The sequence below is a fragment of the Chanos chanos genome, chromosome 4, assembly GCF_902362185.1.
Source record: "Chanos chanos chromosome 4, fChaCha1.1, whole genome shotgun sequence".
Taxonomy (NCBI): Eukaryota; Metazoa; Chordata; class Actinopteri; order Gonorynchiformes; family Chanidae; genus Chanos; species Chanos chanos.
The window spans coordinates 9,893,846-9,920,677 of record NC_044498.1 but is presented as its reverse complement, the minus strand read 5'-3'; the positions used below and the strand labels follow the sequence as shown (position 1 = coordinate 9,920,677).

The 26,832-nt window shown below is 44.8% G+C and overlaps 1 protein-coding gene across 1 annotated transcript in view; it reads left to right on the top strand.

Annotated features, from left to right (window-relative positions):
- ahr2 (aryl hydrocarbon receptor 2) overlaps positions 1–26,832 on the top strand; it is a 61,286-nt gene that overhangs the window by 21,764 nt on the left and 12,690 nt on the right. Inside the window, exon 3 of the mRNA XM_030772494.1 lies at positions 24,426–24,538. Within this exon, the coding sequence (XP_030628354.1) occupies positions 24,426–24,538 (113 nt within the window). The remainder of the gene's footprint in view (positions 1–24,425; positions 24,539–26,832) is intronic.

Here is a 26,832-nt window from a genome sequence, read left to right as displayed (position 1 = left end):
AAAGACAAGGCATGGAACCATTAAAACTTAAAAGGCAAAAGACAGGGCCCCAAGAAAGAAGCACCTCCCCTTTTCTCTCTACGTAGCATTACTACTCTTTCTGCGAAGGAACTGTGGTGAAACTTTACTCCCACAGAGATGAGCTCTGGCAGTGTTAGCTGTTTTTCATTCCTCTCTCTCTATCTCTCTCTCTCTCTCTCTCTCTCTCTCTCTCGCTCTTATTTTTTTTTTTTAAACCTCCAATTTACGCGACAGCTGAGGCGGCTTGTGAATCAATAAAAAAGCCCAGCTGTTGGGCAGTTATAAACAGCAGTAGAAATATATGGTCAGACTTTTATTTTTGGTCGAGGCAGCAATTATCGAACACTAAATGAAGCCAGGCGGTGTCACAGTGCAAAAATGTCTCACATATTCCCAACCAAATTTGAAAAAAAAAAAAGAAAGAAGGGGGGGGGGGGGGCACCACAAGGGTCTATCTGTAGATCTTTTTCTTTTTTCTTTTGAAGACTTTGCTTATAGAAAACAACTTCGCCTAGCTCAGAGGAAAAAAAGAACCAAAAAAAAAAAACTAACAACCCTGTTTGGCCCCTGTGACGTACTGTCCTCCGAGCTTTCACCTTCATACTCAAAACGCTAAGCAAAACAAGCCAGGCACAGACACAATGGCGCTACGAGATACAGATCTGTGACTGGGGCACCGGGCCTGTTCCTGGAGGAGAGGAGGATACTTTGTCCTTTCTTATTAGGAGCGGTAGGGGAGAGAGAGAGAGAGAGAGAGAGAGAGAGAGAGAGAGAGAAGGAGGCTGGGTACTTTTCTCGGCCTCTTTGGCATCCCCCGACCTCATTGGCCGTCTTTATCTCTGGTCGTGCACGCTTTGTACACTACTTCCCAAGCCTCTGCGTGCAAGTAAAAATCTGTTGGCTGGATCTACTGGAACTAAATGTTTTCAGATTAAGATAATATCCCTCTGCATAGCTGGCGTGCTTTAATTCCCCCCACCCCCCAACACCACCTCTCTCTTTCTCTCTCTGTGTCTCTCTCTCTCTCTCTCTCTCTCACTTCAATCTGTACACCTTGATCTCCCCACTTTTGCTCCTCACTCTCTCCCCTCTCTCTCTCTCTCTCTCTCTCTCTCTCTCTCTCTCTCTCTCTCTCTGTCTCTCTTTCCCTGCTCTCTCTATAAATGTAACTCTTTGATGCTGTGTGGCAGAGGGCTGAATCAGCAGCCTGGTGTGTGTCATGGTAAAACCTTCCGGTCCCAGATGTGCCACCCCAGGCTTCCGTTTCTGTGTGTAAATCAAAATGATTTCCCTGTACTGTATTTTATTCCCTGTCTCTGTGCAGTTGTTTTCATTTTCACACTCATTATATATAAAGTACACAGAGATGTCTTCACCCAGTCCACTGCTAAATCAGAACAGATCTTATTGGTAAAATGTAAAATATACAAACTCTGTGTGTGTGTGTGTGTGTGTGTGTGTGTGTGTGTGTGTGTGTGTGTACGTGCATACAAAGTTAAAAGGTGAAAAAGAAAGCTGTTTAAGGCATGCAGTTCAATATTAATTACACTCTTCCATGTTCATTCTTTCACTCTCTACTTCTGTTTTATCTTTTATCTGTTTGTCTTTACACAATCAGGTCAGTGTCCTGCTGATGCATGATTCTTGTTTTTGACTGACTTTTAAGTGATCAAATGTTTTCTTTTTTTCTTTTTTTTCCATGTGCTGTGGGGTTATACTGACATATTGGGCAACAGGTAAGTCTGTGTGTGCATGTACCTTGAACTTTCAGAATTTTTGTGGTCCAAGATAAAAGCATTCTCGTATTGCTTTGAATTTACCTGTTAGCAAATTTTCAGTAAATTCCAGATGCAGGAAGCCCCAGAGTGTTCAACATTTAGGTCAGTTACATAACAAAATGTTGAACTTAACATAGAATGTACTGACATGGGAGACATGGGTTTGACATAACAAAACACACACACACACACACACTTTTATATGAGTGTATCAGAAAGGAACAGACTGAATGATTTTCACTGTTCTGTCACCAAGAAAGAGCTGATAAGTATTAAAGCCCATGAAATTGAAAACGTTGAAAACATTAAATATAATATATAGGTACTGTAAATAATTGAGGGGTGGGTATGGTCTGATGATCCATTACACACGCATTGTTCCAGCATGTCCAGTTTAAGGGTACCAGGGTGTACCTTTTGCTTTGTGTGTGTGTGTGTGTCAGAGACCACCCAGTTCTGGCTTTGCCCATGCGAGTCTCAGGGTGTGAGGGACAGGAGGAAATTGAGAGCCCCTCGTCACGCCAGAGTCAGCACAAACATCCCCACAGCTGCCTAATTGGCCTCAATCAGCTCTGATCATTTTACCATGGTGGCGCCTTAGCAACCTGTTGCATGGCTGGCACCCCCCCCACCCCCCACCCCCCCAGCCCCACATACCACCACACACCACCACCACCAGTACCATCACTGTAATGTATCATCATATTTTTTGGGACGCAGCCAGGACCAAGTTTCAGACTTTGCCGTGTCTCTACCCCTCTCTCTGCCCCTGGGCAGATCGACAGTTTTTCCTACACCCCGTTTATTTCTGCTCTGGCCACACATTCAAGATGGAGTTATGAGAGCGATTATAGCTTCTAAAAACAGAACAACACTCACTTCCTCCTCTCACTGGGGAATGGGGGTTGTCTCACTCTCTCTCCCTCTCTCTCTCTCTTTCTCTCTCTCTCTCTCGTCTGTCTCCCTCACTAGTTCTCTTTCTCTCTGTTTTCCTGTCTCTGTCTGTCTCTCTCTCACTCTAGAGTGACAGACATGAATTTGCTTTCACACACTTATTTAAAGCAGTCTAGATTTGACTGTCTGGCGAGCCAGTGTAGTGTATACCATCTGAATGCTATAGGAGGACGCACAGTCCCAAAAGTGAAAGCGTTCACTGGCCTCTTAAAGGAACAATCACCTGCTGTTAAAGGAAGTAAACACAAACAGTCTGCCATACAAAATGTAGGCACTTTACAAACAATGCTGTATATCGGCATGCACTGATAGGCTATTACATGACCATTTCAACTCGGGAAAAATCCTCTTCACTACTTTGATCTTTTTTTTATCTTTTTCTTTCTTTTTTTTTTTGCTACCACTCCAAGGCCTTCTTCTAAAAAAAAAAAAACCCCAACACAGCTGAAACATTGGGGTCTAGTATTCTTAAAATGTTGAGCATCAACACTGGAACACTGAGACGTTGTCAAGATCCCAGTCGGACATCACATGTTCCACAGCGGCACATACGAATCAAACGTTCTTTTCAAAACCTCTGGTAAACTAAGGACACTTAACTCTTAAGCTGAGAGTCAGTTTGTCCCCAAGGCTGAGAGGAAAGGGATTGGATGAGTTTTCCGTGGGATGTCAGTGAGGAGAAAAGAAAAGAAAGTGCGTGAGTTTTCGAGGAAGACAAACGAGTATTGCTATCAGAGCTGTCACTGACCTTTCAGCTTCATCTGACTCCTCCTGTACAAACATCGTTATTAACCGTGCTTTATCAAAGTTTCCTGCAGTCCATGTAAACATCGTTAAATCCAAGAAACTCGCTGTCTCGTTTTGAGAAATGGAACGACAGACTGCCATGTGATAAGTATACAGAGTGCGTAGCATGGGAATGGGATGTTTAGTTTAGGGTGAAATATCCTTGGTATCTGTGGACGTGATATGAAACTAGCAGTGCTGAATGAGGAATGTAACAGATCTGAGTCGTGTTTTCTAAGCTCCCGTACATTCCTGCACTGTAAGCACGCTTGTATTCAACAATGTGACAGACAACGTGTCAGTCCCTTCTGTTTCTCTTTCTGTCACTGCCTCTACTTCTCAGCTGTGTGCTTTTGTGTGTATGTGTGCAGGGGTAGGTTGTGTGTGTGTCTGTGTGTGTGTGTGTGTGTGTGTGTGTGTGTGTGTGTGTGTGTGTGTGTGTGAATGAAAGTGAATGAGTATATTGTAAGTATATATGTGTGTCTGTGTGTGTATCCAGGAGGTGGATGGATGGCTGGATGGTTGGATGGCTGGGTGGATGGGAAGATTTGTGTTAGAGAGTGAATGAGAGTATGTGTTTGTCTGGGTATATATATGTGTAGGTTGGTTGGGGTGGTGGATAGATGGATGAATGAATGTGTATATGTATGTATGTATATGTGAATGAGTGAATGTGTAGATGTATGTATGTGTTTGTCTGGGTATATATATGTGTGGGTTGGTTGGGATGGTGGATGGATGGATGAATGAATGTGTAGATGTATGTATGTGTGAATGAGTGAATGATTGTGTCTGTTTTTGTGTGTGTCACTTAGAAATCTCCTCCCTGCTCAGGTCACCACATTTCATTTTATTAGTTCCACTCCAAATGTTTACTCTTATGTGAAGAACAGCCCAGCTAAAAATCTAATCTAGCACCTTTTATTCAGTTTTCCATGATACAGTCTGTTCAGTCTAACAGGGTGTCAGTGGCATTCTGGGTGCAAAGATTCAGGCAGTTGGGCTCAGAAGAGGTATCTGTACTCACTGAGACTGGTAGACACCCAGACATGTAGCAACATGACCACGCTGTTGTGGCAATGTTTAGACGGTTTTTAGAGGGGGGGGGGGGGGGGGGGGCGGGCAACGCCGCAGAAGTGTAGCTGATGTTTCTCTGTGTGTGTGTGTGTGTGTGTGTGTGTCTGTGTGTGTGTGTCTGTCTGTCTGTCTCACTTTCTGCCTGTGAAGCATGTAGCTTTATTATAGTACCGGAGATGTTTGAGACACCACAAGGGGAAGCCCCAGTCTGCAGCCGCTGTGGCTTTTTGCATTCACTCTGGGCTAAAAGTCACTGCTTCTCACAGCCACTCGCGGGTACCACTTCCGCTCCGGGCCTCGTGGCACGTGGCACCAGGGCCGGGAAGTGCATCAGCTTGGCTGTTACCATAACAATCCCCAAGCTAATACGACGAGCAAAACCCGGGGGAGTTTGAAACTCGTATGTAAATCCACATCAGACAACATCTATTGACTCATGTTCTTACACGGGTCACATTTCGAAGAATTCTCCCCCTGCTGAACTTTTAAGCATTGTGGGAGTTGGGAGCGTGACGTCTGTCCGTCGGGTTCTCCCCCATGACGCATTTTTCACCTATAAACTACTAATCTGAGATCTCCGTAGCAACACACATTTGCAGATGCCTGATGGTTTTCATGATGTAAAATGAGGTCACGTGTAAAGGATACTCACTACTTACTATTTAATGATCTGTGTTTTTTGTTTGTTTGTTTGTTTGTTTTTTGTTAGTCTGTGTGTGTTTTTTTTAACGTGCTAACGTACATTCAAATGTAAATATAGTGGGATCAAAGCCTACATTATTTTTTTCTTTGCATTTGTCATATGATAAAGCAAAAAGGGGGTCCTGTTTTAGCCTCAGGTATTCATGGTAATCGGCTAGTGCTAAAACCCATGCTTGGCAACTTACCAGTTAAACCGCATCGTATTCAGTCTCACCGTTAACGGCAGGGCGAGACGCTAGCCAGCGTGCTCGCTAAGAGAGCAGACAGGCACAGTGCTTCTGTGTAGAAAAGCCGCCACCCACAGTCATCATGCTTTGGCTTAGATCTGCCACAGTCTCAAACTAAAAATAGCAATGTCATGATAAAAGACAGAAGAAAACTGAAGTACTTTGACCACTGGCTGTACTGGTTAATGGCTTTACACAAGAGACAAACTTTACCTTGTGGTAATGGCTTGAGTGGTTATTTATTTATTTATTTATTTATTTGCACTATGCTTTTTTTTTTTTGTAAATGCTGCTTGCATATGAAATGTGCTATGATGTATGTCATATCCTTACTTCCTGAATAGTGCTATCTGCAAAGCACACTGTTTGCTATCAGATTTGTTAAGTGTGTGTGTGTGTGCGTGTGTGTGTGTGTGTGTGTGTTTGTCGCCAGGAAGGTCCAGAGAAACATCATAACTAGCATAGCCCTGTGTGTGTAGAAAAGTCTGACTTACAGCAAGGCAAATTTGGATGCGCTGTACCATGCATTTCTAAGTCACATTGGTTTGCATGCTCATCTGTTTGTCTAATCTATCAAAAAAATCATTTAAATATTCAAACTTCTAACAGACTTTTAAAACTGTTGGGTCTTTGTAGAAGCTTCTGAGAAGAGACGTAGAGTATTTTCGTCTTTGTTGGTGAGAGCATGCACGTGTGTGTGTGTGTGTGTTTAATTCAGTTTTAGTCCGGTTCAGTACAGTTTTTATCATATTTACTGCAGTAGTGCCCAAGAGATTAAAAGAGACCTTGAGAGGATCCAAGATTCAGAGCAGGGAACCTTGACTTGCACATAGCACAGGATTAGATTAGTTCATCAGTTTAGGAACGAGGAGAGACAAAAACTAACAAGGAGAAATTAATACATCTTTGACACTTGCAGTGGCGTATATGTGGAATATTTACATACGTGTATATTTATGTGGGATATTATCAGATAGTTACGAGCAGCACTTGAGTCAGGGCTGGTGATGGGGGTGGGGGACAGGAGGTAGGATGGCTGACAGGCTGGTATGCTGGGTGACATTAGTGCTGTGGTCACACTGATAGATGACAGGACTGGATCATTCTGCAGTTCACTTGGCATTGATGGGTATCAGAGACACTGAGCAGGTGCTCGTGGTGTGGGTAGAGTGTGGTGTGTGTGCATGTGTGTGTGTGCGTGTGTGTGTGTGTGTGTGTGTGTGTGTGGGATTGGGTGGTGGGGAGGAGCATATATGCGTAATTCTGTCTGTGTGTTTGTTTGTTTTGCTCTATCCCTGGCGGTAAATTCGGCATCTGGGTTCAGACTACTTTGTGCTCGTCTTGTGTGCCAAACATGGGACCCAGCAGCTAACTGGAGCTCACCAGGCCAAACACGTGTGTATGGGGACGTGTGTGTGTGTGTGTGTGTGTGTGTGTGTGTGTGTGTATGGTCTGGAGCCTTATGAGTGTTGAGATTGCTTGAGAGTATTAATGGGCCAGTCCCTAACCCAAAACCACAAACCAGCATGTGCCAGATTCTTGCGATTGGTACTTTTCCCCCCCCTTTTCTCTTCACTCAGTAGATGGCCAGGCCAGGCCAGGCCCCCTCCCTCCTGTCTCCTCTTTGAGCATTTTCTCCCCTTTTTGGAGGGATTTTGGGGAGGGTTGAAAGGATCTTAGACAGGCCCATGGCCAGGCCAACCCAGGCTGCCTGGATCCCTCCAGAGAAAGCCAGCATCACTCACTGGCTGACAGTAATTGGTAGATATAGTTTGGGAAGTGGCAGTCTTGCCTATGGCATCACGTGTAAAGAGTTTATTTAGAGAGAGAGAGAGAGAGAGAGAAAGAAAGAGAGAGAGGCCAGGGAAGGGCTGGTGTGTTTGTTTTTAGAGGAGTCTTGTCAAAGGACAGACATTATCAGAGGTTGAATGGATTAACCTTCTGGTTCTTCTGAGGTGTGCTTGCTCTAATCTGATTAAGATTTCGACTTTAAAGGAAGGTGCTTTTGACACCCGTTTGGTACCTTCTTTCCGGCTGTTGCTGGACTCCACTACCCACGCTGCAACAGTGTGTCCTCCCATATTGCCTGATTTTCTCCACATCCTCCCCCTCCTGCTCCACGCTGCACCTCCTATCCCACAGCTTTATTACACCTCCATGAATATAAACCCATAAATATAAATAACATGCATGAATATAAACCCATAAATATAAATAACATGCATGAATGTTTTCATAAGCATTGTTCAGACTCAAATCTCTAAACATGGATTTGAGTGAGCGGTTAGTCATTTGGTCAGGACTTCATGCTAGTAACCATAGGGTTGTTGGTTTGAAACCCAGGAGCAGTATTAGGGTTGAAAGGGGGCTGTTGATTCTAATGTTCATTACAGCGGCCATACACAGGAGCAAGTGTATTCAGTAGCGCTACCACGGAAAAAAAAAAATATATATATATATATATTATGTATGTGATCTGTCCACGTCAGTCATTAGGGTGTGTGTGTGTCTGTGTCTGTGTCTGTGTGTGTTTAACAGGAGGCTGCTGAGTCAATGTTGTTAGTGTTCTTTTGCATTAGAGCATATTTGACAGGTTTCATTAATGAGACTGATTCATTTAAACGTGCTCCTCTTTCAACTGGTCTGGTTTCTCTGTACAACCTGATCCCTTCTGTAAACTATGGAAGTCTTGGCAGACATACAGCTCCATTCTTAAAACCATACAAACTGCCTGCTCATCGCTTGTCTGTGCTGAAGGGTCGGCAGCGTGCTTTTTCTTTTTTTTTTTTTTTTCTTTTCTCAAACAGCCTGTACTGAAAACAACCAAGTGCTTCTAAAGAAAGTTGACTGAGTAAATAGAATAATCAAGTAAGAATCTAGATATGAAAAATACGCTCGATATACATGTTTGTGTTTTCTTAAATGCTTTTTTTGTGTTGTTTATGTTGGGGTTTTTTTTTTTTTTTGTAATCATATTGTCTGGTTTGTAATATCTCATTAGCAGTGTGGGGGGATGCTCGAATTGTGAGCTAGATAGCAGAAATTGAATGAATACGCCGTACAAATTGAAATGGTAGATATTTCACTGCGGGCAGCAAACCCCTCTGTGTGCACGTGTGTGTGCGCGCGTGTGCACGTGTTGGTTGTTTACTGTAGTCTGTGAGTGTCTCTCAGTGGGAGTGTGACTCTGAAGGCAGCGTGAGTGCGTTCAGCAGTGATCAATGATCAGTGTTTTGGCTTAGTCAGTCAGACAGCTCTTTGGCACATGCTCACTCTGCGTCCTTACATAAACACCTCCCCCGCTTACACAATCGCACTCCTGCTAATCAGACAGTCAGCCGACATTTACGCCAAGACAGAGAGAAACAGAGACAGACAGAGAGAGAGAGAGAAAGGGAGTAGGGTGAGGTGGAGATGCAAAAAAACAGAGAGGGGGATGGAGTGAGGCAGATGACAGAGAAGAGAAGTTTTTCCATCCTCTTTTTCACCTGTTCAACTCTGAGCTCTGTGACATCTCTCTCTCTCTCTCTCTCTCTCTCTCTCTCTTTCTCTCTCTCTCTCAGTCTCGCTCTGTGTGTGTGCGTGTGTACGTGCGTGCGCGCGTGCGTGCGTGTATGTGTGTCTCCCCACACTCTTTAACAGGCGGATATATAGTTTCAGACTTTGGCCAGTTCTTGCAACAATGAGCTGCATTGTGTGTACCTGTTTCTGCCTGGAAGACAGCTGTGTGTGTGTGTGTGTGTGTGTGCGCGTGTGTGTGTGTGTGTGTTACTAAAGAGCAGCAACAAGTCAGTCAGGATAAAGTGTGTCGGGAAGAGGAATGTGTTTTTTTTTGGGGGGGGGGGGGGGGGGGGGTTGGAGAATGTGAGTAGGTTGCACAGACACATACATGAGTTTAATAATTTGTCTTTCAGTGATGTGCTAAAATAATATGTATGTGTTTATCGGGCAAATATGTGTGTAGCTGTAGGTATGTGTGTGTTGACTTAACTAGTGTGTGTCAGTTAGCTCATTGGACGTGGGTGAGTGTGTTTGTGTAGGTGAGAGTGTTTGTGTATATGAACGGAGGGGGACCGTTTTCTCTCTCTGTGTGTGTGTGTGTGTGTGTGTTGAGTGACTGAGATTGGCAGGGTGAATGAGTACAGAGACCAGGCTGCCTTGCGTGAGGAGAAAGCGTGCGAACTTTCAACCCTGGCAGCCGACAGTGAAGTTTTGGGAAAAAGAGAACAGAGAGAGGGAGAAGGGAGGGGAGTGGGGGATGGGGGGGGGGGGGGGGTTTAGGGAGAAGTGTTTGGTTACACAAGGATATGGAGTTTGGTAATTAAGATCAGCAGGGAACCAAACTGTGGAGTGACTTGCCAAGAAAAAGACTGCACTCTTATTTCAAGCTGTATTTTCTGCTTCAGCCTGTGGTTTAGTGAAAGGAGCGACAACGAAAGAGAGAGAGAGAGACAGAGAGAGAAAGAGAGAGAGGGGCTGAGAGAGAGAGAGAGAGAGAGAGACAGAGACAGAGAGAAAGAGGAAAAAACAGAGAGAAACTTTGACCAGAGCTTTGGCCACACTCTCTCGTGCCATGGAGTGATTTTCAGTAGGAAATGATGGGCCGGTGAACAGGCCAGCGTTCTCGGGATCAGCCAGGAACACCACATAAGAGCCCAGAAATGCTGTGCTGGCTTATCAGAGTGTTAAAAGTAAACGCTGGACATTAACAGACCTTAACATTTGGTTGAAAATCATTTTCTTCTCTATGGTCCACGAGCTTGAAGTAAACAAAGAGATGGAGAGGAGAGGAGAGGAGAGGAGAGGAGAGGAGAGGAGAGGAGAGGAGAGGAGAGGAGAGGAGAGCGTCTTTGAGAAAGGGTGACTTTTTAGTACTGTCAGGGGTTGTATATGTTAACTGTCCAAAATAAGACTCTACACACCATTAACAGCAAGTCTCTCTCTGTGTGTCTCCTCTCCTCTGCTCTCCTCTCCTCTCCTCTCCTCCCCTCTCCTCTACTGTCCTTTCTTTTCCTCACCTCTCCTCTCCTCTCCCCTCCTCTCCTCTCCACTCCTCTTCTCTCCTCTCCTCTACTGTCCTTTCTTTTCCTCACCTCTCCTCTCGTCATCTTTGAAAAACAGGCTCCAGCATGTTTTTCCTCTGCTCTCTCCCTTTTTTTCCATTTTCTTTCTTTTCTCTCTCTCTCTCTCTCTCTCTCTCTTTGGTGTTTTGTTTGGTTTGGCATCAAAGGCTAATTGCAGCATTGCCATTCATTTTGAGGCTGACACCAGAATAAACCGACCTCCAGCAATGCCTGTCCGTGCACACACACAGCCCGTTCTGACTATTCCTGCCTTTCTGCCAACTCAACAAAAGACTTTCTTTTTTTTTTCTTTTTTTTTCCTCCCTTCCTCTCGCTTTTTTTTTTTTCGTTCCCGGCTATCGTTAAGCACACTCACTAATCATCCTCTTTGCATAAGTAGAGACCTGGAGACGGTCCATCCAGACACGCTACGAGCCTAAGCTCTTTCTAAGCACTTAAATCTACACTGTCAGGGGGAAAGTGGCAGCTTACACGCAAAAGGTGTTTGGAAACATCTAAGATTTAGATGAAGGTAAAGATGAACACAGTTTACTTAACGCACAGGAGAAGGGGTGAGACTCTTTAATGAGCATGTGCATCACACATACACACACACACATACCACACACACACAAAGTTATACACACGTTGCAGTGAAAGCACTCTTTGCAGCATACAAGAGTTACTGTGTTTAACGCTTTGGTCATGCCAACCGTTTTTATGCAGAAACGCTCATTTTGAAAACACTTACTCTTTAACACATAAGCATACACACACAGACACACACACACACACACACACACGCACACTCCTTTTTGTTTGCCCTCTTGCCTGCTGCTGTAGAGTGTAAGAGCTGCTTGCTTTTTTACCTGTGTGCTGGCTGCAGCCAAATTCCAGGATATGGTTCCCAGTCACCCTGACAACCATTATTTGGATGTATGAAATGCGCCCACCCTGCATTCTGCTTTTTCCCTTCTACTTTTTTCACACACACACACACACACACACACACACACACACACACACATAGAAACACACACTCCCTACCCCATGGGCAGGGCTTGCGTGAGGAACAGGGTTCCTAATGACCTCTTGTTTGTTTTATTGTTTTTGAGAAATCTCAGTGGGCTGAACAGCGCATTGTGTTAGTGTGTTGTACATTAACGTTTATGGGTGCACATTAGGCAGTCCCACTGGTGTCCCTGTTTTGAACCAGGCCATGAGGTTTCAAGCCCACAGGGCTGCCAGGTGAACCAAGGGGAGACAGGGCACTACCTCATAAAGCCTTCCTCACCCCTCCCCCAAAGACCCTCCGCTGCTAACTCCCACCACCCCCCCAGGCTGAGTTTGCTCAATAGCAACCTTAAAGTGGGGCGGGGGGGGGGGGGGGGGGGGGGCTAGAGGCAGGAAACAGGTCCCCTCTCAGTGTGTTGGAAGGAGGGGTACACAATGGGGGCTTGGCGCTAACCCCATCTACAATGTCTACTCCTACACATGATTCTTGATTAAAGCACTGCGCTCCAAGTTGACAGACAGAACCTCTTTTGTGGACATTTTGTTCTTTTAACTTCTCATTTTCTTAACCCTATAATGTCGACAAAGACATCCGGTGTTTGGCTTCGCTCACTTCTCGTTTCCCCCTTTTGATCAGATACAGTGGAAGTGTTACAGTGCTTAATTGTGAAATATAAAACAGCCCAACAGATATAAAACAATCCATTCCCTCATTTGTTATTACACAACACTTAAATATGAAATAAAAAAATGAATCAAACGTATTTCCATTCCCCTTGTTTATAAGACAGACTTTATCACCGCCTGGGAACATTACCATTTAATCTGTGGCAAACCGGCTTGAAATGAAATATCTTTCCAAATAAGATATAATGGGCGGAGATAAGATATATTTTCTTTGCTAATACTTTTTTTCTAGTGACCCGTAGTTATTGACACGATATATGCTCAATTCCTGCCGCAGGCGCACTCACATCCGTCAGCAGGGACGGCCCGTCACAGGAGCCCCACAGTCGGTATCTGTTGAAACTTTTCTCCTGCCTTTTTCACGGTGGCCCTTAAAATGTACTAAACAAACAAAACGTCGCCGCAGACCCACAGCCTACAGACGGGGGAATGTAAACGCAGGGATGTCTCCCCCCAACACACAGCCATCCTTCATCCACACAGGGTCAAAGCTCACGGTTGTTTGCATAAGGTTGGGAAAGGCCTCTGTGTCTACAGTATGCGGAGGGGTCCTTGGCAGAGAGGAATACTCACGCAAGAGGATGTGAAGTTAACAGTTTATAGCATGGTGCAAAAGTGAAAAAAAGAAATGGATTTGGGCAGAGTCCACAAGGGAATGTTATGGGGCAAGAGGGAATTGGTGTAGAGGAAGGGAAAAGTGAAACGTGTCTGAAAAACCATGAGTGTGAATAAATTAACACACTTTTCGTCTGCTGACACATTCCTGTAGCCGTTCCCCCACCCCCAACCCTCATCTCCCACCGCCTCCGCCCAATTCTCGGCTAGGATGGAGAAGCGGAAGGAGAGCAATTCGAGTGTAATGCATTTCCCTGACAGGAAATGGTCTGTGTAAACAACCAGAGAGTTGTACAACAAGTCTCATGATCTCTCACTCACTCTCTCCCCCTCTATTGCTTTCTCTCTGTCTTTCGCTCTCTTTCTTGGTCTCCCTCTCTCTCTCTCTCTCTCTCTCTCTCTCTCTCTCCCTCTCTCTGAAGCCCGCCATTCGAGCCATGGGCTTAGCTGTCTAAGTCTTGACTGGTCTTGTCCTAATGTAGTTCTGACAGCCACATGGAATGTCTTTATGGCAGCCAGGTTATTTTGGTTAGTGCTGTGATATTTGCATTAGAGTCACTCTTCTTGCTTTTTTTTTTTCCCCCTCCAAGCACAACTCGTGACATGCCTGTCAAGATCTCTCTCTCTCCCTCGCTTTTCGTCATCACAAATAGTACTGCTACTTTGATACTGTTAAGAGTTGTAAAAAAAAAAAGTAACTAGGGGAAGAGAGTACAGAGTGTGGGCGTTTTTTTTTTGTTGTTGTTGTTGTTTTTTCTTTCTTTCTTTTTTTAAACAAATATTTCCTGGTGAATACGCCAGTAAAGAGAAAAGATTGTGATTCCATGAGTGCGAATGAAAGGAAATTTACCAAACCTTTTTTTTTTTTTCTTTTTTACTCAGGAGTGGTTTATTTGTGGTAAGGCTCAGAACATACAGTGACAAATGAGTTAGTCATAGGTATTCAGAGATTGGTCAGAATCTTGATAAGCAAATCCAGATTTTGCAGTAGAGAGAAGGCAGCAGTCATAAACTCGATGACCGCTACTTTTCTCTCAGAGCTAAGCCACGAGAGAATGGCAGTGACGCATACCGCAGTTTTCCTTGGAAGTTTCCGATTGTTCCGCACACGCCGTGTCTGCTCTGTTAGTGTTTTGGTAACATGTATGTACAGTCCATTGAGCAATAACAATGGAGTTAGCATGTTAAGTTCAAAAATAGCCTTGTGCACTAATAAGGAGATCTGTGTACCCTTCTCTTTCGGGAGGGTTTACTTTTCTTAGTTCTCATCGGGGCCCATTAACATTAAAGCCCGTGGACTGGTGGTCGGGCAGAGCTCTGCATTGTGAAAAGGGTTGGTTTTCGTGACTTCCACACCTGCTAAGCCCGGGGGAATCGGCAGCGTTTTTATGATTGGGGTAGGAACGGCCAGTCTCAGAACCCAGAGACTCTGTATGTCAGAGAGCAGGCGTTCCGCACTCAGGCTTTTATTGGCTTGGAATGACCTCAGGTCATAGGAAATGAAATAAAATCACACAATGGCTGGGGAGAAATGAATCGGTGGGGAAAGGAGGCGAAGGGGATGGGGGGGGGGGGGGGGGGGGGGGGGGTTGCAGTTAGCCTGGCACTGCCAGATCCAGTTTAACCTTTTCTAACCTATTCCTGAAGAGTGTCAGAGAAACACAGACAGGCCAGTTTATCGATGAGCCTCAGGCATCTAACCCCACAGCTGCCAAAGTGACAGCTCACTGTGGGCTACAAGCCCAGACTATCCACGGTTACAATAAAAGACACCCTCCCCTGGCTAAACATATAGGAAAGTAGTAGACACCTTCAATTATATACTCCTTTTGTTTACTGGAACATTGCCTTTCATTAATCCTATGAAATAGAGCAATATAGAATAGGATAGAACAGAATAGAATAGCCACCTTCATTTTTAAGTGTTTGGATTCTAATACACCCATAAACCATGAACAGAACACATCCAGAGAATGAAGTCTGCGCACAGAAAACTAGAGTATATTTAACCAAGTCCAGAGTTGGACATTTGACGAGTTGAGCTCTTCTGAGGTCGACGAGTTGAAACCTCAGAGCTGATTAGCTTTTCTCCTGGAGACTCCAGAAGCTCAAAGCGTTATGATAGCGTGATTTAGTATGACACAGAGGAGGAGGGGGCATCCCGGACATTAGGGAAAGACACAGATACTATGCTCCTTCATCCCCTGCACAGTCTGCATGTCACAGCCTGCCCTTTTCCTGAGAATGAGAGAGAGAGAGGGAGGGAGAGAGAGAGAGGGAGGAAGAGTTGATGTCTCACTATCCAGACTTGCAGAGGAAAAAAAAACAAAAAAAACACAAAGGCTCAATTCAACTCTGGGGTTTCAAAGTCTTTAATGTCCACGTGGGTGGGTGTTTTGGCAGCGTTGGAGGGGGGGGGATAGTCCTGGTGGTGTGAAAGTCAAGGGTGGGCTGTCAGTGGGGCGTACAAGGGTGTTACAAGTCGAGGGAAGGACTCGCGGGGGTTGGGGATGAGTGGTTTCTTTTCATGTCTTTTTTTTTTTTTTTTTTTTTTTTTTTTTCCGGACGTTAAAGGAACGAGGTGATGCGTGTTGTGCTGAGCTGTATAGAGCCTTGGGGATCCCCTGGTGACTGAAGCTTGGTGCTATGAGAACAGGGCCCTGTGGGGGGAGAGGTTTCTCTCCTCGGGTTTATAAGCTGGCCTAAAGCTTGAAGCCGACAGCTGGTAGTGATTATGGTCATAAGGTGGGCTGTATGGGATGAAAGTGACTTTTTTGCAACATTAGAAGGAGCTCGGAGTTCCCAGGACACCCTAAACCGTCGGTTTTCCTCTCTCTCTCTCCTCTCTGTTTCACATTGTTGTTTTTTTTTTTTCCTTTTTTTTTTTTTTGGCAGTATTTCCTTTTTCCACACTAAATCTAAAATGTTACACAAATGAAAATGAAAAACAGGCCGCGTGTGAAGACCGCATTAGAACTATGAACGTTAGTGTTGTTGTAGCGAGAAGATGGGATCCTCCAAGCCTGTGGGGGGCAGTGCAGATTTAAAGGCCTACTGAATACATTTAAATCACGCACGGCCCCTTGACTGTGTGCGCCTGCGTGTTCACCCCTACCTTGGATGGGTTAAATGCAGAGGTCAAATTTCAGCATTGTGTGGATTAATAATGGAAACTTACTTACTTACTTAACCTACTTATTTAAATCAAAAACAAAAACAAATAGCATCCAAATCATCACATGGCATCTAACACACCAACACAAGTGATTTATTAATAAGCCCCCAAAAAATAGTGTGAACATCCGAATAAAGATTAAGAACAACAACGTTGAGTTGTTTTATCTATCGCTTGAAAATCCATACACATAGAATCAGGTGAGAGAAAGAGAGGTTAAGGGAAAGATGGACAGGTAAGGTAGAAAGCAGAGCCAAGACAGAGAAAATGGTAGCGAGAGGGAGACATGCACACCCTTAGAATTTATGCGCGGTGGGATATGTTTGCACATATTTTTGTCTAATAAGTACAAGCGTTAAACGTCACACGCGCCTTGCAAAAAAGAGAGGGAAAGAGAGAAAAAAAGAGGGCGTGTAGAGGTATAAGGTGATGTATGTATAATGAGGGGGCACATTAAAATCATTCCGTAGTGTTCTGTTTTCCCGCAAATCATTTGAAATGTTCAAACTCTCTGTCTGGAGAGCAGTAAAATGCTTGGCAGTGCTTAGTTTTAAAAAAAAAAACAAAACAAAAAAAAGACTCCCTAACTCTTAAAGAGCAGAGAAACATGTGATTAAACATGGGCCGAACTTGAATTGAGGAACTTTATGGTCTAAACACTGATTGGACGTGTATATTTTTATTCTTCTTATATGTTTACACGTGGGCAATTTCCAAATGGTGAGGCTCTTGTACATGTCTGTTAAGAAGCAGAAATACTATTGTTAGAATAATAACGCAGAGCAGAACACAGGCTTGTCTGAACACTTGTGCTTTTTTTTTCCTGCCGTGTGTACATAGCTGTTTTCTTTTGATGCCAGTGGTGGGTTTCACCCTGTTGATTCAGCTTTTTTTAGTGCTCTCAGCCACACTCAGTGCCAAAGGCACAATCACACATTCTTATATTGTAAAATTTATGAACTTCATTAACTTCAGGGCAGGAGGAGGGACCATTTACTGCAGACCACCGTCTACATCGCAGAGCAAAAAAAAACAAAAAACAAAAAAAAAATAGAAAGAAAGAGGAAAAAATAGTAAGGAGAAAACTGGGAAGAGATCCAGTTTGTTGGCTAATGGAGTTCAGGTGCTGTCAAGGATGCAGTCTCGCTCTGCACGCGATGGTCATTAACCAACAGGCCAGACAAGAGCCGAATAGGCTTTCTCTCTCTCTCACTCCCTCTCTCTCTCTCTCTCTCTCTCTCTCTCTCTCTCTCTCACTCCCTCTCTCTCTCTCTCTCTCTCTCTCTCTCCCTCTCTCTCTCTCACTCCCTCTCTCTCTCTTTCTCTCTCTCTCACTCCCTCTCTCTCTCTCTCTCTCTCTCTCTCTCTCTCACTCCCTCTCTCTCTCTTTCTCTCTCTCTCACTCCCTCTCTCTCTCTCTCTCGCTGTGTCTGTGTGTGCGCTGTGGTGGAGCATCCATGAATCACGGCTCTGAGTTGTCTGGGAAATATCAGAGGTAAAGGGGATGGGAGAGTCACACAGCAGCCTGTTGGGTGTTCCTCAGAGACATAGTGAGAGAGAGAGAAAGAAAGAGAGAGAGAGAGAGAGCGGTGTACTGACATTTTTGTTATGGTTGCCCAGCATCAGAAATGTATGGGCTCTCTCAACCCCAAACCAGCTAAAATAAACAAACCATGTAGCTGTCATACAGCATGCAGTGTATCATTGAGTTTTTGCAGTAAATTGCAATGTGTGTGTGTGTGTGTGTGTGTGTGTGTGTGTGTGTGTGTGTGCGCGTGTGTCGTACTTAAAGGCCTGTGCCGCAGAGCCATTTCCGTATCAGTGTGACAGGAAACAGTTTATCTTTTCCGTTTCTTCACTCATGGTCATAAACCATGCCGAGAGAGCAAGTAAACAGACAAGGGATGTGCATGTCAGAGTGCTTCTGAAGACATTACTCTCTGCAACTTACACACACACACACACTCTCTCTGTCTCTTTCTCTCTGTCTCTCTCTCACTCTGAAATGTTGGACCTTTATCTACAGATCCCTCTCCATCACACACCATCCACAAACTTCCAAACAGCCTGAGCAGCATGATAATGAGTTACAGGTCTCCTCCTGTTCCAAAATATTCAGTTCTGATTTGAACAGCTGATCTGATCAGTTTTTTTTCTCCCCAGATCTGCTGTTATTTGGGAAAGAAGGAGTCTTCTCGTCCCTCTGTAATGAGAAACCTTTTTCCATTACATAACACTGATTGTGCAAAAGAAATTACCGAAAACGTTTTTTTTTTTTTTTCCCATTTCCGCAGTTACCAATCATTACTGCACTGGCCTTTTGTTTAGTTGCTAGTTCTTTGTAATCTCTGTTCACGTCAGTTCTTTTCTTCTTTTTTGTGGTTGGATCAATTTGTAGACCCAGTCAGGATATCGTTGCTGGTTGGAAGAGAAGCTACCTCAGACAACGGCATGAAAGTACCTACCGTTTGTCTGTACCTTCATCTGGAGTTTAGCTAATTCCCCGGGTCACTTCATTGAGCGCGTTAATGAAACATGTCCTGTTTGCTTTAACGTAGTATTGTCATGAGCCTCTTTTGAAGCATCGTGCTGGTCGTTACCATGGAAAGTGTCTAGCATTTGGTGCCAGGTGAGGTTTCCTGGGTGATGTGATAGAGGAGACTCTGTGGAACATCTGCACGCTTATTATTGGACTATATTTAACGCCTGCCCCCCGCCCCCCCAACTTCTTACATAGGCCCCAGTTTTAAAGTGCAGTTTCTTCTTCTAGAATGACCCTCTGGTATAATGTGGGGGTAACATTACAGCCGTATTTGCCTGTTAACGCTGTATCAGAGAAGGATCGATCCAAGTTTGTGTCAGACATAGTTCAACCAGCCATGTCTGTCTGAAAAAAAATTTACAGATAAGGTTTCTGGACTTATTGGTGTCCATTAGTTCCGCTGGCCACACAGACAGGTAGGTAACAGACTTTACCCAAACACCCCTGTGTTTTAGTACACTGGTTATCTCTAATCCACTGGTCCTACCCTAGGCTTCATTTGTTTGTTTTTGTTGCGGTTTTTGTTGTTGTTGATTTGTTTTGAAATAACATCCCTGCAATGCCCAATTTGAAATCTGTTATCGGTTATGCTTATCTGGAAAGCCCAGCAGGTGGTGCATCTCCTCTTTAAAAAGCACAACTTCCTCTCTCAGGCCAAAAGCATTTTGCTAAGTGCATCGTGTTTGTGAAAACCTAAAGAAAAATTGACGAGCAGTAGGTACCCGCCTGGTCCATCTGACCAGGATATGAGCAGCTGCTGAGTGTTGCTGCTTTGGTTTAAGTCCATCCCTCCAGGCAACAACAAGGCAGCCATTCACCTCAACAGCTGCCAAGAACCCCGCTTTGATTGAGTCTGTTTGCTTCTGACTGATGTTGTTATTCACCAAAGCAGAGCAGAGTGGACAGAGAGAGAGAGAGAGAGAGATCTGTTTGTTTCACAGCAGGCCATGTGTGGCAAATTATAACCGTCAGCATAAGAAGTGATGGGTAATTGATTAGCTGCCCAGACCCTCTCAAAGTGGTCATTTTGATGATGGCTGTTTTAGCCTACTGGTAAACGAGTGGCCTTTAATTGGATTGCGGGCTAGCACTTGACCTCTCTGTTTCTGCTCTAAAGACATAACAGGCTCAGTTTGACTGCTTTTTGTCGCAGGCTTAATGGTCGTGCCCCGGTGGTCTGGTACTGAGACTGAACACGTGTACAGGCTGCTGGGGCCAAGTCCAAAGAGTGTCTCACTCTGCCTGTTTTTTTTGGATCAAAACAAGCCTAAGCAAGTCAAACACAGACACTTGCCAAATCCACAGTGGGTTTTTTTTTTTTTGCAGTCATTTCCCTGGTATTGGGAACGGTGGAGCAATTTGGTGGGAAAACGGAGTGAGTCAAGGAAAAGAGGAAGAACAGTAATCAGATAGATGCGGCAGATTGACCGAAGGAGCCAGATCCGCGTCGGTTAATGACAGACTTCACTTCGTTATGAAAGGACGAGGGCGAAAAAAAAAAATCACAGAGTACAGATCGGTAGAGGGCCCTCAGACTGGCAGCAGGATATAGATTGACAGTGAGGTTAGAGGCGGGAGATGGTAGCTGATAGAGCAGGGTTCAGTAAGGTCAGCCCATCCTCGCTGACCGCCGCGCGAAGCCTGCAGACTCTCAGACTCCCGTCCATCTGCAGCTTTCTCCCAGCTCCTCTCTCTCTCTCAGCCCTTGCCTTTCACAAGCCTCCACTCACCAGCCAAGTGGTAATTTTGCGGGGTGGCCTGTTTTTCTCATCAGGGTGCTTTCTCTCTCTCTCGCCCTCTCTCTCTCTCCCTCTCTGTTAAGAGACATTGATGCTAGAGAGGGAATTTGGGGCGGAATCTTTTTCAGTGTGATGGAGTTTGATGTTACAGTGGAAGTTAACCCCAGCTTACCAAGAGAGCGGACCACAGATGCTCCGACAGGCAAACACACACACACATACACGTGCACACACACACACACACACACACACACACACACACACACACACACACATAAACCGCGCTGGCCTCTTAAACACCTGTGTCCTGCACAGCTGTTTTCACACAAGAGTCCAGACAGCACCACCCTCCCCCCCTCCCTCCTCCACTGGGCTCCGTTCACACAAACCGTACACTCACAAACTCTGTGACTGGTTCTGTTCCTGCTCTTTCAAACCTTCCCTCTAACAGGTCTCCAGTCACGCACCAAACAGGTCCGTCTCATTTAGCTTTCTCCTCACTTCGCTCTGCCCTGTAGGAACGCAGTTTTTTTTTTTCCTTTTCTTTTGTGAGGATCATCATCTCAAATGATTTAGAAGCTACATGTTTCCCCTCCTCTGTCATTGTAGGCACAAACATGGGAATATAAATTTACCGCACACAAGTCTGCCAAACCCTAGCTGCTGTTCCCCTCCCTGCTGCTGTGCTGAGTCTGTCAAGCGCGGTAAAAGCATATGGCAGCTGTAACAGTCATGCCGATAGGACACAGTCCTCTAAAGTGGTTTTGTCTTATGGTTTGTATTTTTCCCCCCAAAATTATCTCAAAACATCTGTGTTGTGTGGGAAGACATTCTGGGTTTTTGCAGAGGCGAATGCCTTTTTTGTATTATTGTTTTTTGTTGTTGTTGTTGTTGTTGTTTTTTTTTTGCTTTTTTTTTTTTTTTTTGGCTTTTTTTAATTCTTCCTCCCCGCTCTTTTCTGCTTTTTTTTTTTTTTTTTTTTTTTTTCCCTTTTTGGGGATAGAGTGGTCTGGATAAGCAGTTCCAGAAATAGATCTGCATCTGTAACGGAGCAACAGGAAATATCTGAGGGCTCACACTCATCTACATCAACAAACCTACACGCCCAAACACACACATGTAGGGTCAGAGACAGGGGTGTGTGTGTGTGTGTGTGGGTCAGAGAATGTTCATGTCATTAATTATCAGGACGTCTCAAGCGTTTCTCACCTGAACCGAATTATCTTCTCACTGACGCTCGTCGAGGGCCACAAGAAATATCACGCGAACCTCTGTTCATTTAAAGTTTCAGAGAGACGTCAGTGAACTTCCCTGTGCTTTTACAGGGCTAAAGGCATTTTAGGACTGCGCCGACTCCTCTAATAACGCTAAACAAAAAAAGAAAAAAAGTTTTAAAAAAAATGAGGCGGTGTGCTGAGAGTGTTTGCTTTGTTTCTCAAGCACAGCTGTGGTGAAATGTAAGTTACACCAGTTCCTCCGTGGAGGGATTATGGGCTCGTTCGCCCTGGGGTCGCTGCAGAAACGAACTCTTCGTCTCTCTCACCACGTTTTTACCCCTCCTGTCTTCTGACGGCCGTCAAAAAAAAAACAAACCGATGAGAACCCAGATATGAAATATTTATGTTCACAACGTTCATGGAGTTGTACTCTGCTGGAGGGGGGTGGGGGGGTGGGGGAGGGGTCACTTGTCAAGCTGAAACCTTTAGCGTCCTGCCCAATCACAGCAGTCTCTCTCTCTCTCTCTCTGATCCCTGTCACACCGCTTTGGTATGAGGAGAGCGTAAATCTTGATTCATTTATAAATTAGGTGAAATGAAGCCTATCTCTCTCTCTCTCTCTCTCCGGTTGTGTAGATGGCACACAGCAGCCCTTTTGCATCCTGGTTAGAGAGAGAGTGGAAGAAGGCTGTGGTTGTTGAGGAAAACTTAGAGCCAAGGGCAATGACTTTAGACTGCGGAGGCGTCGGCAGCGGGGAGGGAAAGGTTGTGTTGACTAAGTCTTTGTTTTGGCATGGCGGCCTGCCTTGATTTGCTCTCCTATCGCAGGCATTAGGCGGCCGGGATTGCATTTTTACGGTCTGTGTACGAAATGAGCAAAAAGGCCGGCACGGTGTGATACAGCAGACAAAAAATGACTGTGTGCGTTTGTTCTGAGAATCACATCGTTTAAAGCCAGCGGTCTGCTGATACATGCCTTGACACAGTGACCACTGGAGATATGCCAGAGCAGTCATGCTTGGACGTTTGTGTGAAAGCAGTGTATAAAACACAGATCTTAAAGAGGCCCCCATAGTTTGTGTGTGTGTGTGTGTGTGTGTGTGTGTGTGTGTGTGTGTGTGTGTGTGTGTGTGTGTGTGTGTGTGTCTTTGCTGAGAGTATACTGGTTGAATGTTGCTGTGCAGGTGTGAGAGCATGGACAATATCCACAGCACAGCATGAGTGGGGAAAAAAAACTTATGTCCTTATCAATTAAGTATTTTCACAGTTCCAACAGCACATTTTTTCACTATTTTCCCAAGCTTTAAAGTGCCTGAATTTCAAAACCAACGTGACAAACAGAGATCTACACAATCGTTTTGAGCTTTCACATCAATGAAAAGCTTTCTTTTCTCAAGCAATTTTCTACTTGTTGAATTATGTCAATACTTTCAAAACACAGTATCCCACAATTATTGTTGTCTAGGCTCAGTTTCTTTTTAGTAAATAAAAGAATTCCTTGATCCCTTGTACATCTGATTCCAATTGCCCATCCATGCGCAGTTTGGGTTTCTTTTGATGCCAAGCACAAAAAGAAAAGACGAGAGAATTTTTTTTTAAAAAAATGGACTGCAGACATCTGGAGAAGTGTGTCTTCAGTCAATCTTGATGACGTATGTTTGTACATGCCCTAAATCATCCATAATCCTTGTCTGCAAGCCTCTCTCTCTCTCTCTGTTTCTCTTTCTTGTCGCAGGAAGAAAAGAGATGAATTGCAGCAGAGGGTAGAAAGAAAGACAGAAGGACAGAAAGACTGACAGAAGGACAGAAAGAAAGACAGAAGCAGAAAGAAGATAGCCAGCCCATAGGAGTCTTGTTATTTTTGCTTTTTGTTATGTTGGTTTAGTTGTCCTTAGTCGCTTCTTTTTCACCGAGGTTCAGTGCCTTTTTGAGGAACTAAAGAGTACCAGAATTGTCCAGAATGGGAACTGGACAATTCCTGAATGCCCTTCCTGTTTTGCTTAGACGCTACACTAAAGGAACTATTTAAAAAAAAAAAAAAAAAAAAAAGAACGATTATGTAAATTGGGAGTCTTTTTGTTGTAGACGTGCATACATGTGGAGTCTGATGTATGCTCAGTTGAGATAAATACAACAAAATGTTCAGACACACCTTTTTGTTCCATGCTGATGATTCAAACTCTCTGAATTTTGTCCTGAGAATAGACACTAAGTAGGGTTCCTTGTCTGTCCATTTTCCACTCCTTCTGGTGTGTTCTGGTTTTCCATTTTAGCTCCTTTTTTTACAGCTTGCTTCTCTCCATCTAAATGCCAGTATTTTCTATGCTTGCTCTCTTGTTAAATGCTGGTATGTAAAAATGGCAGTTGTTTTGTTGGTCATTCTGTGAAGCTTGTGTTTGACCGATCAGCAGCATTCAGAACTGCAAGCTTCACCCCTGTAGTTCCTGGGCCATCTAAAAGTATCTGCTTTGGAGTAGGAACTAAAAAGCAGGGTGGTAGAAGTTACAGCCCAGGATCTAAAATCATCCCGGGTTGCTTCAGTGGAAAACAGTGTATTTCAATTCAGAAAAGGTTCCTGCAGTGGAAAGGGCCTTAATGTTGCAATAAACTGCTGTCAGGATAGAGAAATTCTAAGGGAATTGGATTAATTCATAGGGAGATTGATGCTGTGGAATTATGACGGAAACCATAGTAACAGTCTGTGAAGGGTCGAGGTGCCCTGTTGTTTAAGCTCTTTACTGCATGATGTCACTGTATTTTTATTTGCTGTAAGCTTGTTTTCACCCTCTCTCTCTCTCTCTCTCTCTCTCTGTCTGCCTCTCCTGTAGCTACCATGAAGAAGAACTACTCTGGCTGGCCAGCAGGGGGATTTGGGGGGAACGGACAGGTGGCCAGCAGCATGGATGGGGTCAGCTTCTCAGAGGGAGATCTGCTACTCCAGGTGAGAAATACCCAACACACTTACACGCTCGTCAGAGGCGCGCAACATTTCAGTCACACAGGCACACACACACACATGCACTCATACGCATACGCACACACAGAGTGCTTCCTGCCTCAAGGTACTGTATTAGCCATCCTGTCTCTACATACAGTACCTGTGTTCACTTGCATTGTTTCCAGAGCTATACCATGCACCTCATTTCCTACAGACAATGCCAGTACTCACTCATCTGTGCATGTGTGTGTGTGTGTGTGTGTGTGTGTGCGCGTGCGACAGAAATCACATGGATAAGAATCATCTCTGCAAAGGCACCCCTAACACACACGCGCGCGCACACACACACACACACACACACACACACACACACACACAGCGTCTGCAGCTACAAATACGTATGTTCTGCAGCAGCTGCAGAACATATGAGAGAGCGACACACAAGTCCTCTTGTGTTGTCAGAGCTCAGAGACGGCACATTTTTCCCATAGAACACGCTCATTCCACCTGTTCTCCTACCTCAGTGTGCCGTAGAACAGCGTTTCTCAAACTGTGACGCGCAGACCCGTGACAGGAAACTGCTGGTCTGCAAAACCCCCCACCACACCATTCAAATTATGCTCGGTGCTTCTGTCACTCGCCAGGTGAAAACAGTAACATTTTAAGCAAGTTCTCGCAGGCAGGGACACTTAACATTCTCGATTCATGAATAAAATGTTACTATTTTCACCTGGCGAGTGACAGAAGCACTGCGCATAATTTGACTGGCACAGCGGCAGTGCTCAGTGGACCGGCAGTTACAGTTGTTACTATTTTCAAAGCAAGAAGTTCAGTCAAGGGGGCTGGGACCTGCCGGTTTCCTCGCCCCGCCCTTCCGCTGGTCCGCGGAGTTTGAGAATAGAACACACCCTCTCCCTCTCTCTATTCCATCAGTCCCTCTACCTCAGTGTGCCATAGAACACACCCTCTCCCTCTTTCCATTCCATCAGTTCTCTTACCTCAGTGTGCCATAGAACACACCCTCTCCCTCTCTCCATTCCATCAGTTCTCTTACCTCAGTGTGCCATAGAACACACCCTCTCCCTCTCTCCATTCCATCAGTTCTCTTACCTCAGTGTGCCATAGAACACACCCTCTCCCTCTCTCCATTCCATCAGTCCCTCTACCTCAGTGTACCATAGAACACACCCTCTCCCTCTCTCCATTCCATCAGTCCCTCTACCTCAGTGTGCCATAGAACACACCCTCTCCCTCTCTCCATTCCATCAGTTCTCTTACCTCAGTGTGCCATAGAACACACCCTCTCCCTCTCTCCATTCCATCAGTCCCTCTACCTCAGTGTGCCATAGAACACACCCTCTCCTTCTCTCCATTCCATCAGTTCTCTTACCTCAGTGTGCCATAGAACACACCCTCTCCCTCTCTCCATTCCATCAGTTCTCTTACCTCAGTGTGCCATAGAACACACCCTCTCCCTCTCTCCATTCCATCAGTCCCTCTACCTCAGTGTGCCATAGAACACACCTTCTCCCTCTCTCCAGTATATCCGTTCCTCTACCTCAGTGTGCCATAAAGGACCTCAGACCCTCCCATTCATCAGCACTAGAGTCCCGAGAACAGTGTCTGAGGAGAGAATAACTTCTCTGTTCTGAGTGGAGAGGAGCCTTAACTGATGCTTTTAACAGACTGGTTGCGGCTGTTATGTTTAGCACTATAACTTCAATAGCCTGTCACATGAAAGATCCGATTTTATTTGGTGCTAGTCAGGTTTGAGCCCAACAAATGGGGTTTGGCTCCAGACCTTACTCTCTTGCCTTTCTGTGTATGTGTGTGTGTGTGTGTGTGTGTGTGTGTGTGTGTGTGTGTGTGTGTGTGTGTGTGTGTGTGGCATCAGGAAATGGGTGTAGGCTACCTGTACTTACTGCTAATTTTGAAGACAGAAGGAGGAAGGAAAAAGACCCCCTGTCTCTCTCTCTCTCTTTCTCTCTCCACCCCCCTTACTTGCACAAAAAAGAAAGAAAGAAGGGGTGGATTTAGAAGCCTGATTTAGCGCAATTGGCAAATTCGTCAAGCATCTCTTAAATGTTAGAAACAGATTCCCATAAAACCAGCTGCAACAAAGGACTCCATTGTGCTAATTGCTGTTTCCACCACATTTCTGCAGGAAAAAATAAAGCAATAAGCACATTTATACAATATGTGAACAAGCAGTCAGAGGAAAGCTTTTACAGCTGAAATGATTTGTTGCTGTTATCATTTTCTTAAAATTTTTTGTTCAACAATCGCTGTCACGGTTA